Consider the following 13,913-nt stretch of genomic DNA (forward strand, 5'->3'; position numbering starts at 1 on the left):
GTAGTGGAAGAAGCATTCAACTTGGGAGACAGGAAGATCTGAATTCTTTTCCTGCCTTGGACACAGTCAGATGTATAACTCTGGGCAAATCACTGTAACCTCTCTTAGTCTCAGTTTCCTCATCTGTAAAATGGAGATAATAACCCCTACTTCTGTTGTGAGGATACGAGATAACATGTGTAAAGCTCTTTGCTAACCTTAATCAGCTATATAAATGCTAGCCATAATTATTATTATTATTATTACTACTACTATTAGCTAAGCATTGGAGGTACAAATACAAAAATCAGTACAATCCCTGCCATCAAATAACTTGCATATTAATGGGGGGAGATAATACTTATAGGGGCTGTGGTAGTCCTAGAGGGATATTTTGCTTTGGGAAGTCCCTCTGGAGGAATGGTGAATGGAATTTATTAAGGAGTTGATTGCTACACCCTTTCTGGGAAAGTAGCAATGGCAGGTCTGATTTGTTTGAGGGTGGGGTGCCTTGCATGGTCCAGTGTTCTAGAAGTTACAGCAGCAGGCAAATGGATAGCAAGAAAATGGCCAAAGATGAAATAATATCTGAATTGTAGTAAATTCTTTCTTCCTCTCAGTAGAATGATGGGAACTAAGGATGTATAATAAGTATATACCATCAGGTGAGGTTGCTATATTGTGGATTTTACTTGATTGTTTGTTAAAACAGAGTTCATGTGTAATTATAATGACTAGGGTTGGCCTTGAATGGAAAAAAGATGAGAAAATGCAGCTCATTCCCTTTTTTGCCTAGACAGAGGACTTTGGATATGGAACATTACATATCCTATCAGACTGGAATGATGTGTTGGTTAGTTTTACTGAACTGCTTTTTTTCTTTTCTTTTCTTTTTTTATCTTTGTTACAAGAGAAGGCCTGATGGGTAGGGGAAGGAAGAGGGAAATGTTAGAAATGAAGGCAATATAGAAAATTATTTAAAAAATTAAAAGGGTTTAGTGGAGGAATTAGAGAGACATGATTTTTGTAAAATTGGCAACAGTATGTTAAAAAAAATTTTAAGGATTTGATTAGCACTCAAGAAATAAGATAAATAAGAGCAAGAAACCTACAGTGATCACAGAATTGTCAGGTTGCAAAGTATGAGAATCTTAGCCTTAATCTGACAAGAATGGAAGGAAAATTTCATTAAGCTAATGAACTTCCTCTGGCACCTGGCCTGGCACCCTGTCTTGACCTCATCACATCTTGCCTCTGGAGGAGCTCATGGGGAGGCTACAGCATCTCACCAGCAGGCATCAGCTCAGTATTGTTCTTTTCCATTTCAAAGCTGAAGACTCCTAGTGCCTTTCCTATCTCCTTCTTGAACCAGGGCTCCTGGCTGCTGTAAGTCTTACATATTGGCATGGCTCCACCTACTTCTCCAGAATGGTCATTTATATCTTCTTCCCCCCAACCTCCACCATACACAGGTAAATACCCACCACCAATTCAAGAGAAGGGGTATATTCATGGAGTGATCAGAAAGTATTACTAGAAATTCAGGCTAACCAGGGAAATCACTGTCAACCTCTTCACTGTCTGTGTACACCTCCGCTGTTCCCTCTTACCTTTATCTACTAGGTTTGTTCTGGTTGGTGGCCATGAAAGGGGCTTTGGATTCCTGGATCCATTGCAGACAAACATGGCAGTCCTGGGACATGGAAGAATGGTATCTCCTTGTCATTCTCCTACCTGAATTCTCTCAGGGCAAGGTAGGAAAAGGGCATGGAGATGAATGCCCAGGCTGCTCGTGATTTGACCTGTTTTGTTGCCCATTCCCCCTACAGGTTTTGGAGGTGGTCCGGGCCAACTACGACACCCTAACCTTGAAGCTGCAGGATGGACTAGATCAGTATGAACGGTACTCAGAGCAGCATAAAGAAGCTGCTTTCTTCAAAGAGTTGGTAAGCAACCCTTATTGCTCCCTATAGCAGTAATAACAATAACAAAAACAACTAACATTTACATAGCACTTACTACATGCTGATTTGTTTGTGCTGAGTTTGCACTGTACTGAGCGCTTTACAATTTTTATTTCATTTGAGCCTCACATTATCATTATCTTCATTTTACAGATAAGGAAACTGAGGCACACAGAGTTCTGTGAGGAAACCTAGGGATACTGCCAGGGTGCCCACTACCCCTTCCTGGCTCTTTCTCTTCCTGCTGTGGGTCTTGTTTCCTAGCTATGGCTCCTCCTGAAGAGCCAGGGCCAGCCAGGGCTCATTCTAGCTTTTTCTCGATGCCTAGCTGTTTAGCCAGCCAGATGGAGGCTCCAGGACCAGCCAACTCTCCCTACTTCTCCTTGGTGGATTTCCCGGAACCAGAGTCACCTGAATTGACACCCAGTGAATCCTAGCTCACTCTATTGTGGCTTGGCTGCAGCTATTTGCAAAAGAAAAGAATTTGAGAGAAGTGAGGTAGATTCTTCACCTTTTTTGTACTATGGGCACCTTTGGCAATCTAGTGAAGCCCATGCATCCCTTCTCAGAATCATACAAAGTGTCCCAAAAGCCTTAGTGTGGTTTTCAGCTATTAAAGCTAATTGCACTAAGACTTTTGAGCTAAGATTGTATTTTTAATGCATTACATAAAATGCTTGTGATAAGGAAATAAATTATATCAAAATACATAATTTTTAAAAAACAAAATATTTCAGATTATTTTTAAAACAAGTTAATGGATTCCAGATTAAGGATCCCTATCACAGAATAACCAGGGCTCTACCTCAGGACACCAACACTGGGGTGGGTGAGGGCTGGAGGTACTTAGGTCCACCTCTCCCAGGGTCATTTCACTATGGCCCCCTTCTTCTGAGATCCTTCTTCCCCCATGATACCTGTCACCTCTCCCCAGCCTCTACGGAGTGGAAAAAGGGATAGTTGAATGGCAACTGGTCAGTTGTGCCATGGGCAGATGGCCTGCGCTCCAGGGAATAAGCCACCCCTTCACCTGTCATGAGACAATAGAATCATAGATTTAAGGTTGAATGGACATCAAAGAACTTCTTGTACAATGCCTTCATTTTATATAGGAGTGAACTGAGGCCTAGAGGCTTGACCAAGCGCATAGAGGTCGTAAGAGACAAATCAGGATTTGAACCCAGGTCCTCTGACTCCAAATCTAGTGTTCTTTTCACTGTACCACACTGTCTCAGGACCTTCAGGTACTGCCTGCAATAAGGTGCCAGCAATAAGGCTGCCCGACTCTTCTTATTCTGACACTTAATAGTGTGCAGTCCTCCCTTCTTACCTAATCATTTTTGTACAGTCTATAGTAGTACTTCTTTCCCCTCTCCCCCATGTTGAACTCTGAGATAGCTCTACTTCTGCAGCCCCCACAGTTAGCCACCTAGAGTCAATGAGCCCTTTTTTCATCACTGATGAAAAACCCATATCCTTTGCCTTTTGAAAAATCATATTCCAAGTTCTTTGCTCCTTTATGCTGATGGCTGCTAAGTCATGGTTGATTCTTACTGTGGGACCTCAGTACTTGAATTCTTTCTTTCTCTTTCAACACTGTCAGTCAGAGCAGTCTCTAACAGATAGTGGAGGCTCTGCCCTAACTAGATTGTGTATCTCCTTTCTTCCTTTGTACTCACAGCTGTTCTCAGCAGAAGCTTATTTTCACCATAGCCCTTCTACCTCATAATTACATTTAGACTTCTCTATACCCTGTATAGGGCTGAGACTAGCACCTCTCCAATGCCCCCTTACTCTCGATTTTTTTAAATTAAATTTTAGTTTATTTTCAAACAAAGACCACCCATCTCTCCTTCCGACTTCCCCCTCACCCTCCACCCCATTGAGAAGACAAGAAAAACAGAATCCCTGTTACCAGCCTGTGTAGTCAAGCAAAACAAAATATTTTATTGGCCATGTCTGAAAAAAAAAGTCTTAATTTGTGCCAAGTCCATCATCTCTGTGAAGAGATGGGCAGCATGTTTTATCATGAGGCCTCAGGAATTGTGGTTGATTGTTGTGTTGATCAGAGTTACCAAGGGTTCTTTAATTTTATTTTGATTTAATCAGCCAAGATCCACTTTCTGACCTTCTCTTTCCCACCCCATCCCCCACCATTTCAAACACAAGAAAACAAAACATTTGTATAATCAATCAAAATAACTTTCCACATTGACACACGTCCTGAAAACTATTTGTCTCATTCTGCACTCTGAGTCATTTGCTTCTCTATCAGGAGGTGGGCAGGATGTTTCATTAGTCCTCTCGAATCCTGTTTGGTCATTACACCGATGAGAGTTCATCACAATGGTATTCCATCACATTTATATACCGTAACTTATTCAGCTATTCCTCAGTTTATGGACACTCTTTCACATTTGCATTCTTTGCCACCTCAAAAAGAGCTATAACTATTTTGGTACATCCTTAGACTTTGTTTTGTTTAGGACTAATCTCTCTCTTAATCTGCCCTCCCTCTAATTCCCCTTTCTACCCTTTCCTGCCTATTTACTATTAATTACAATGTATTTTTGTACTCAACTCTGTGTATGTGTGTGTATACTTCTCTCTTTGACCGGTTCATATGAGAGTGAAGTCAGGTGTCCACCCCCTCTTCCTTCTTTGTATGGATGACCACTTGTTCACTCTCATTATATGAGATGATTTTTCCTTAACCTTACTTTCCTTTCCCCTTGTGTATTTCTCTCTCTTTTTATTCTTTTCTTAAGATCATCAAGACCTAACAGAACCACTCCCAGGTTTTGTCTAATTAGACTCCCTCTATGACCCCTGATGATGATAGGGTTTGGAGGAGACATATGTATCATCTCCCCATATTTGAATGTAAGCAGTTTATCCTTGTTTGGACCTTTATCATTATACTTCAAAGTTTCTCCTTGGTTTTGATCTATTTATCAGGATTATTTGGAAGTCCTCTATTTCATTGAAGGTCTATTTTTTTCCCCTGTAGCATTATACGTAATTTTGCTGGGTAAGTTATTCTTGGCTGGAAACCCATATCCTTTGCCTTTTGAAAAATCATATTCCAAGTTCTTTGCTCCTTTATGCTGATGGCTGCTAAGTCATGGTTGATTCTTACTGTGGGACTTCAGTACTGAATTCTTTCTTTCTCTTTGTTTACAATATTTTTCTTTGACCTAGAAGTTCTGGGGTTTGGCTATGATGTTCCAGGGAGAGTTTTAATTTGGGGGTTTCTCTCAGGAAGTGACCAGTAGATTCTATTTCCACTTTGCCCTCTGTTTGAAGAGATCTGGGCAGTTTTCTTTTGATTTCTTGAAATATGATGTCTAGGCTCTATTTCTGGTGATTCTTAAATTGTTTTCTCCTCAATCTGTTTTCCAGGTCAGTTGTTTTTGCTGCTAAGGTATCTAGAGATATCTTACGTTTTCTTCTTTTTTTTTTTTTTTCAGCCTTCAGATTTTGTTTTAATATTTCTTGTTGCCTTATGGTGTCATTGGCTTCTACTTGGTCCATTCAGATTTCCATGGAGCTTGTTGCTTGGGCATCCTTTTGTACCTCTTGTGCCAGGCTGTTAATTCCCTTTACAATTATATCTCCCATACCTCTCATTTCTTTTCCAGTTTTTTTCTCAAGCACTCTCATTCCATTTATAAAAACATTTTTTTTAACTCTTGCTTCATTTCTTCCAGTAATTGTTGTTGAATATGCCCAAGCTGTGTTTTTCTCTGAGGCAATGCTTATAGATGTTTTGGAGAAACAAAGAAAGAAAATATTCTTTTGAATTTGTATCTTGATCATCCTTGCCACCATAATAGCCCATTATGGTAGGAGTTCTTTTTATGTTCACCTATTCTCCAAGTCTACTTCCTAACTTTGGACTTGATGTTAGGGCTAGGCTCTATATACTTCTGTAAAGAAAGTCTGGTTGGGTCTATTGCTGCCTTCTTGGCGTATTGAGTGTTGTGTTATGCTGGCATCTCAGGGACAGGCAGGGAACCTGCAAGCTTTTAGTGCTCCCAACAATAGTCTGATCCAGGGCAAAGTCTGATTGCTGCCCTCCTGGTCTGACCTCAGGAGCCAGCTGGAAAGCACTATTGGCTCAGAGTGGCAGAATTCTTGGCTCCTCTTTGGTCTGGGATTCCCCCCCTAATTCCTCTGCAGGCTAGGCTAGACTTTGTGAGAGACCCTGCTTGTGCCTGAGGTCTGGGCCACACCACCACCACCAGTGCTGCTGTTGCTGGCAACTTCTAAACTTTTTCCTTTCTCAGTACACTACCCAGGGTCCCCCTACCAGAAACAACACTACCTTGTGTAGGTCTCCTCCTTCTGCTCAAGATCTGGATCTGAGACCCAGCCTGGGTAGTGGGCAACAAAGCTGCCATTTGGTTCCAGTGCACATTGCAATGTCCCAGTGTGGATCTAGGATTGCCTTGGAATGAGTCTGAGACCTCCTCTTGTTCTTGTGCACAGCCTCTCCCTGGGCACTTCAGGGCTTAAAGACCTCCTTGTATTGCTTCCTATGGTGAGCTGGACTGGCCTAAGTACTCACTGTGACTTCTTCTGGATTTCCTCATCAGATTTGGTCTGCTGCATTTTCTAGATCAGTTAAGAGAAGTTCATGGACTGTATTGCTTCTTGTCACTATACTGTATTGGCTCCATCTTTCCCTTTCTCTAGAATAGAATTTTCCTCAGCTCAAAATTCCTATCTATTTTCCTTCACCCTAGCTCTCTCCTCTGCATTTTCTGAGCTGGTAAAGATATTGATTTGTGCCTGGCATGAAACAGGAATGCTGACCCCTTGGGAGGTTGTACTCCTTGTACTTTGGCCCCCAAACTCCGGAGAAGGAGGTTATGTGTGTAGGGGTGAGGGCTGTGAAAAGGGAAAAGCTAGTAGAGCTCTGTCCGATATCTATTTGGTGACTGCTTTTAAAAATCCTACCCCTTCTTCCAGAGCCATTTTCCCTACTATGAGATGGAGAATGAAGGTAGATTGTCCCGAGTTTGGAGCTAATGATCTTGAGCTGTCTGCTGTTTGCCTTTTCCTGACTCTCAGCCTGACGACTTCATTAAGGGCTCCTTCAACCATGCAGGAATCAAGGGCAAACTTACTGAGATATGTTACCCTTTCCCACTGAGAAACTGGGGCAAAGTTTTCCTAGTCTTACCAGTGATTCCTTCTCCCAGTGAGGGCTAGAGCCCTCATGGACTCGCTCTCAGATTAAAGAGCATATACCTTATGCCACTTGAAATTTGTGCCCTCTTCCTCTCTGCTGGCTAAATATCATTCCTGCAAGTCTGTCTGTCTATAGAGTTAGAGTAAAAGGAACACCTATTCCCTAGCCATTTCTCTCCCACTACCCCATTTAGCCCCAACATATACATACTTATGTTGTTTCCATGATAGAGAGGATGCTGGCCCCCAAAGCTTCTTCTTTAGTTTCCTCTTTTTTCTTGAGATTCAATGATTTCTACTTTGACCAAAAACATACCTTTCTTTAGCCAAAAGGTACAAAAAATGGTCGTTGCTCTGGTCCCAGAGACCAGATCAAGTGAGAGAGTTCCCAAGTGAGAGAGTTCTAGACTCCATATATTTATGAGCTCAGGAACATCCTCAACCTTACCTCAGGGTGGCTAGTCTTTATCCCTCATTTGAGATTTGTCCAGCTACAGCAGCCTCTAGGTCCCTAAAGTAGTAAGGAGGTAATCCCTAACCTTCCTCAGTGCTCATTCTCTCTCTCCATACCCTCTTCCTTCATCCCAGTACTCATTTGTTTGATGATTCAAAAGGAAAGGTGAAGCTTAAGAATCCTGGCTGGAAAGAGCAGACCTCAGGATTTTATTCTCTTATTAATTGGAACTGGATCAAACTTCACCTTCCCTATCATATCCCAGCTCTTCTTCCCAACACAGCTGGAGAGGAAGGTGGAGAAGACCTAGCATCTGCTTTTTCTGTCCTTTTTTTTTTTATTAAGGTAATCAGGGTTAAGTGACTGTCCAGGGTCACACAGCTAGTAAGTGACTGAGGCCAGATTTGAATTCAGGTCCTCCTGATCCTGGGCCAGTGTTCTAGCCACTGTGCCACCTATTGCCCCTGCTTTTTCTGTCCATACTTATTCTGTCCAATAGTCTGAGCCCCAATGCTGCTCATATACATTGAATTCTCCCTCCCTTTTCTTTCCCTTTCACCATTTTCAGTCTTACAGGATTTAGAGCTAAAAAGAACCTTACAAATCATCATCTAGTCAAGCCCCCACATTTTACATCTGAGTAAACTGAGGCCCACAGAAAACTTGCCATAGGTCACACATGTAGTAATACACTTAGGATTTGAATTCAGGTCCTTTGACTCCAAATCCAATGCTCTTCCTATCATACTATGCTGTTGTTTGTGTCTATTCCCTCCAGAGAGCAGTTTCACCAGTTAAATAATAAGAAGGAAAACTTTCACAAAAGCTGTAAAAACCTGGGGCTGCTGCCAACGTCACACCCCACCACTCTTCCCTTACTCTCCACCCCTAATCCCACCTCCCTGTAACTGTCATTCTCTCAATTTTTGTCTTCCTTCCCCAGGTCCGGTCCATCAGCACCAATGTTCGGAGGAACCTTGCATTCCATACCCTGAGCCAGGAGGTTCTGCTAAAGGAATTCTCCACCATCTCTTGAACTATGTCTAGGAAGCCACTCATTGATTGTCCTTTCCCCCTGGAAAACCCCTAGGCTGTGCTCTTTCCCTGAGGGTTCAGGGTTGAAAGAGAAAGACCACCCCTTCTCCTGCAATTTAAACTAGAGGGAGAATTGGAACACCAATCTTTTTTCCAGACCACCTAGATGCCAGTAGAATTTGGACATGGGGTCAGGCAGGGTGATAATGTAATTTGGTGGGAGGGAGGGAGGGACTCCAGGAAAAGGAATGCTGCCAGGGTTAAAGTCTCAAATATGAAGGGATGGTCTGACTGAAATTTGGTGCGGAGGTACACTGGCCAGTGGAGACCAGTGGGCTCTGCTACAGCATGGAGGGCACATAGTTGAGGAACTGGCTTCCTCATTCTGGATTGGGGAGGGAAAGGGCCTTGTTTCCTTCTATCCTGAGGCTGAGATCCCCCAACCTAAGGGTTTGGCATAGCCCCATCCTGGGGATTGTCCCTGGCAGAAGTGGGGCATGGAGTCTGTCCTCTGAATTCCTAGGCTATGCCATGATTTGGGGGCTGGAACCCCCCCCCCCCACCTCCACCAGCCAGGCTGTTGCCCAGCAGCATAATAAGGTCACTACTTAGGTTTGTTTTTGTTTTTTTTTAATCTGTTTTAAACTCTGCGTCTTTAGGTTGTGGATGTGAAATAAACATTGAGAAGTTTTCTGAATTCCTCAGGTGCTTGTTTTCCTCTCCTCCCCTCTGTTCCAGCAAGTCACCTCAACCAGGACCCCCTCCCAAAGCAATGCCTTATGCCACCCATGTGTTTAACACGTGCTCCTTCCCCCACTGCCCATCTGTTGTTTACATCCAGCTTGGCTGAGAAATTCCTCTGGGGAGGGATCTGTTCCTGCTGTGATCTGCCAGCATGAGGGAAAGAGAGACCCTGCCAGGGAAAGGGTATTTACGAGGGGATAACACTTGAGTCCTTCAACCAGCCTAAGGACTCTTGGGACAATAATTCTTCAACACCAGATATAAATCCCAGCCTTGAGAAAATTTTAGCAAGCCTTAGTGTGAACTACCCAGGCTCCCTTCCTCATCAGGTCTAGACCAGGAGAGTATTTGGGTATTGGGGGGAGGGGGAGAAGATAGAAATCTTAGTCCTCAGAGAAATTTAACCAATACTTGAAACATCGCCAGACCTATTCCTGTTTCTTCCCCTTTGTTCTTTTCCTTGTCCAGCCCCTTCTGTAAAATAATCCTAGATAGTTTTTTGTCCTGTATTGCCATTTTCTTTGGTAGTTACTAAGCTGAATGTCCTCACTTTCTAAATCTGTTAGGACAGAAGGTAGAAGTATGAGTGAGGTTCTCACTTCTGTGCTCCCTAGTCAAGATCTGCCATCCTACTTCTGAGCAAACATGGCTGAATGGATAAGTTAACTAGATCCTTCATTATTCACCCTCTGGTGTGATCTGGGAAGGAGAAATAGAAGAAAAATGCTTGCATTTCCTTTCTTCCTCCTAGTGTAGTGGGAGGAGATCCAGGGGAAGAAAATGGCAAATGAGGGACCAACATTCTATTTTTGATAGAGCCTACCCTCGCTACTCCGACCCTTAGCTATGGTTTGGAAGTCTAGGATTATTTTGTTCCTCATTTTGTTTTTACACACATCCCCTTATCCACCCCTCGCCACCCAAGAGTAGCTGTTTTCCCCATCCCAGAGACTAGGAGGCTTGGGGGTAGGAGGAGGCCTGTTGTGTAGGGGTTGGCTTCATTCCTGTTGACTTGCCCTGCCTAGCCTATTTATGTGTCCAGGAACCGAGACCCCCACCTCCAAAGGAGGGGTGGTTGGGGCTGATGGGAACACTGCATTACTACCGTAGCTCAGGCAACTGCTGCACCTCTGCTTGGTGGGGTAAGGAGAATATCAGCCTTCTTTGGGAAATAAGCCCCTTGAGTGCTCAGATTAGTTTAAAACCAAAGGGAATGAGGCCTTTGGTGCTAAGGTTAAGTGAATCTGCCAGTGATTCCTCCTGTAGCTAGGAAAGAGTTGAGGCTTTCAGAGTTCAGAGGCTTAACTTCAAGAGAGGAGGGCTTCATTGTTTCCAAGAATGATAATCAGATGCTGCAGGAACAAGCTGAAACCGATGGGGAAATCTGCATATAGATATTAAGATTGATTTTTACTGATTGACTTCTTTGGTTCTTAATCTCCAACCCTTACTGCCCAAGTTTCATTTCCCATAGATGCCCTGGTAACTACTCCCCCAGATACATCTCTGCTTCTACAACCCCTGCTCTAAATCCTGCCTAGGACTCCTACCTTTTCTTCAAGAACAGCTTTCCTCTCTCCTCTGCTGGAATGAGGTCTGGGGAAAGTCTGTCAGCCCTGGAGACAATCTCATACCAGGGATTTGGAGGTCAGCAGCAGGCTTAAGAGAGCTACCTCCCTGATGTGGAAGAAGTTTGGACTTACCTGTCTTGTAGTTAAAGTCCCTTATATCTAATCATCCTCATCAATAACTCAGTCTTCTTGGGTCTCCATTTATATTTGAGGGCACAGGTACTTCTCTCACCCCACTCTCTTCTTTACCTTCTGCCCCCCTCTCCCCTCCCACACATACCCTTCATCTGGAATGGGGAAAGGGGGGCAGGGAGAAAAGAGAAAGAAAATAATGGAGGCTCCAGTCTGGAAGTCAGACCCATTAGCAGCCAAAGGGCTAAGCTGACTGCCCCAACTGAGGTGATTCTAGGGTCTGGGCTCCCATGGTAGCTGAGAACAGGAGCCTGAACCACCACTTACCCCTTTTTCCTACTTGCAGTTCCCGTTCCTGCCCCCCCCCTCCAGATTCCCAAGCACTAATTGAATCAAGTAGATGGAAATTGAATCCAATTGAAAAGATTAAAAGAACCCCAGGTCTTAACAGCAAAGAACTCCAATGTCTTTCAGTTCTTCCCCTAGGGAGATACCCCTAAATAGTCAGGGAGTCTGACCCTGAGGAACGTTGCCCCTATGTCCAAACCAGGGGACCCCAGAGATGGACTGAAGGTCTCCAGTTCCACTTAAGGGACTAGAAATCATGGCAGCTGGTACTCTCCAAGGGAGATCCAGTGGAAATTCAAACATCAGAAGAGTTAAACTGCAGGGGATAGCTGAGACCGTGGAGGGCTTGGGTCCAGAACCCAAAATGGAAGAGCATCTCAGAGTGAGGACTCCGGAAAACTAGTCATGCCCCTTCAGGTTGAGCTGGAGGGAACAAGGACCTCTCTCCTTCCCCATGTTCCGTCTCACCGTGCTCCTTCCCAGATGCAGCTGTTGCAGATACTGGAAGATGGTAAAGTATGGGGCATATAACAAGAGGTCACTTTGAGAAAGAATTCAAGGGGCAGCTAGGCAGCACAGTGGATGGAGCACCAGCCGGAAGTCAGGAGGACCTGAGTTCAAATCTGGCCTCAGACCAAACACTTGACACTTACTAGCTGTGTGACCCTGGGCAAGTCACTTAACCCCAGTTGCCTTAAAAAAAAAAAGAAAAAATTCAAAGCAGACAACTTCTGAGATACAGCACCTGAGGCTCACTCACTTTTCTCCCGCTATCTGTAATCTCTCCATGTGGTGTCAGACTGGGAAGCAGTCTCCAGCATAGCGACTGGAGTACAGGCTGTATGTCAGGGAGCAGGGTGGTTCTAGAGCTTGGGGAAAATGAACTAAAAATGCCCACTTCCACTGGTCTGCACTGAATCAGTGCTAAGGCTTGGCCTTCTTTTCCTCTGCATCCCCCCCCCCCACATACCTCCATACCTGCGGGAAGGGGGTGGGATTGGCTAGGGATGTGGGAGGATGTGACTAAGAAAGATAGACATACTGGGAGAGAGACAGAGACTCTCAGCGGGTGAAATAGAGGGACAAGGCAGAGACATGGAGACAGAGACAGAGAGAAAAAGAGAGAACTGGTGGATATGAAACCTTTTTCGCTTGAAGAGAAAGGAGACCCCGGCGGCCCCCACATCCTGTCCCCCTGCCCAGGCCGCCTCCCCGCCCAGGCCGCCTCCGCTGAGGTGGAAGCAGGTACCTGAGGCTCCCTGGGGGCGGGGGGACTAGCTCGGAGGAGGCCGGACAAGGAGGGAGAGCCTCCCGTGGGGCACACGTCTCTCCCCCCGGCTCGAGGGACTACGATTTGGGGGACGGGGGCGTTAAAGACCTCCCACCTCCTTGCGGTCCTCTGCCACCTCCCCCGGGCAGTCTTATAGAGGTGGGGGGACTGGGGAAACCAATCCCAGCAGCGCTGAGGGAGGGAGGCGGCGGTGACAGCCGCGGGGAGGGGGCGGGAGGATCTGGGCGGCTCGGGCTGACTCCGGCTCCGGCTCCGCTCTCCCCGGCAGCCTGACTCTCTTCCAGGACTGCGGACAGCCTCGGGCCCCGGCTACCGGGCCGAGGGGCGCGCAGGAGCCGGAGCGCGGGACCGGCAGGGGGCGTCCCGCAGCCGGGACCTCCGGCCTCGGACCCGGGACCGGCCGGCTCGCTCTCACCGCCAGGGGGCGCTGCGGGACTGCCCCGGCCCCCGCGCCCCTTCCCGGCCGGGGCGGGCAGTGGAGTGGGGGCAACGGCCGCGCCGGGGGCCATGCGGGGCCAGGCCCGGAAGGAGAGTCTGTCCGATTCCCGAGACCTGGACGGCTCCTACGATCAGCTCACGGGTGAGCTCAGGGCCCCGCTGTGGGCAGCGGGCGCGGGGTGCTCGGAGCTCTGACCCCCAGACCCCGGACCCTCAGCACCCCCTTCTCTCCTTCGCCCCCCGCCTGAGGCATCGGGGCCGTGGGCCTGGGTCCCTTTAAGTAGATCCCACGGGAGTGGGGGGAGGGAGACAGCAGGAGCAGGCACACGTGTGAAACGGTTGTGTGTCTTGTGTGAGTGTGTGTGCATTTGTGTGTGCGCGTGTGTGAGTGTGCCAGCCAGCCCGTTCGGTGACACTGAAAACGGAGCTTTCCCAGAGCCGGTTGCCATGTGCCCTCAGCTGGTGACTGACAGCAAGGTCCATGTGACAGAGCGTGTTGTTGTATGTCTGAGGGCGGCTCGGTGGCTGATGTATGTGATTGCATGGGACCGCATTGTGTCCACAAGAGCCCGCGATGTCTACCTCTCCACAAAACTTTGTAACGGTGCACCTCAGTGTGTGACAGTGTGGTTGGACTAATTGCTCCGTGTGGTCTGAGCTCTGAGCTTTTCTAACGTTTGTTAGACTGTGGTCCACAGTGTATCTGTTAGGAGATGTTATTGCGTGACTATATGAGAGCGTAAATGGGTGTGTGTGTGTGT

At 46.2% G+C, this 13,913-nt stretch overlaps 2 protein-coding genes across 6 annotated transcripts in view; both read left to right on the forward strand.

Annotated features, from left to right (window-relative positions):
* Window positions 1-9,325, forward strand: part of ARMH3 (armadillo-like helical domain containing 3) — a 211,591-nt gene extending 202,266 nt beyond the window's left edge. The window contains exons 25-26 of one of the 2 annotated variants that reach the window (XM_027852015.1): window positions 1,809-1,925; window positions 8,537-9,325. In XM_027852015.1, the coding sequence (XP_027707816.1) occupies window positions 1,809-1,925; window positions 8,537-8,629 (210 nt within the window). In that variant the 3' untranslated portion in view covers window positions 8,630-9,325. The remainder of the gene's footprint in view (window positions 1-1,808; window positions 1,926-8,536) is intronic. The other variant, XM_027852011.1, reaches the window with a different exon arrangement.
* A 3,896-nt stretch (window positions 9,326-13,221) lies between these two features.
* Window positions 13,222-13,913, forward strand: part of KCNIP2 (potassium voltage-gated channel interacting protein 2) — a 36,147-nt gene continuing 35,455 nt past the window's right edge. For all 4 annotated transcript variants that reach the window (XM_027851870.1, XM_027851869.1, XM_027851871.1 and 1 more), the window contains exon 1: window positions 13,222-13,294. In XM_027851870.1, the coding sequence (XP_027707671.1) occupies window positions 13,222-13,294 (73 nt within the window). The remainder of the gene's footprint in view (window positions 13,295-13,913) is intronic.

This window comes from Vombatus ursinus, unplaced genomic scaffold, assembly GCF_900497805.2.
Source record: "Vombatus ursinus unplaced genomic scaffold, bare-nosed wombat genome assembly UNPS02009205.1, whole genome shotgun sequence".
Classification (NCBI taxonomy): Eukaryota; Metazoa; Chordata; class Mammalia; order Diprotodontia; family Vombatidae; genus Vombatus; species Vombatus ursinus.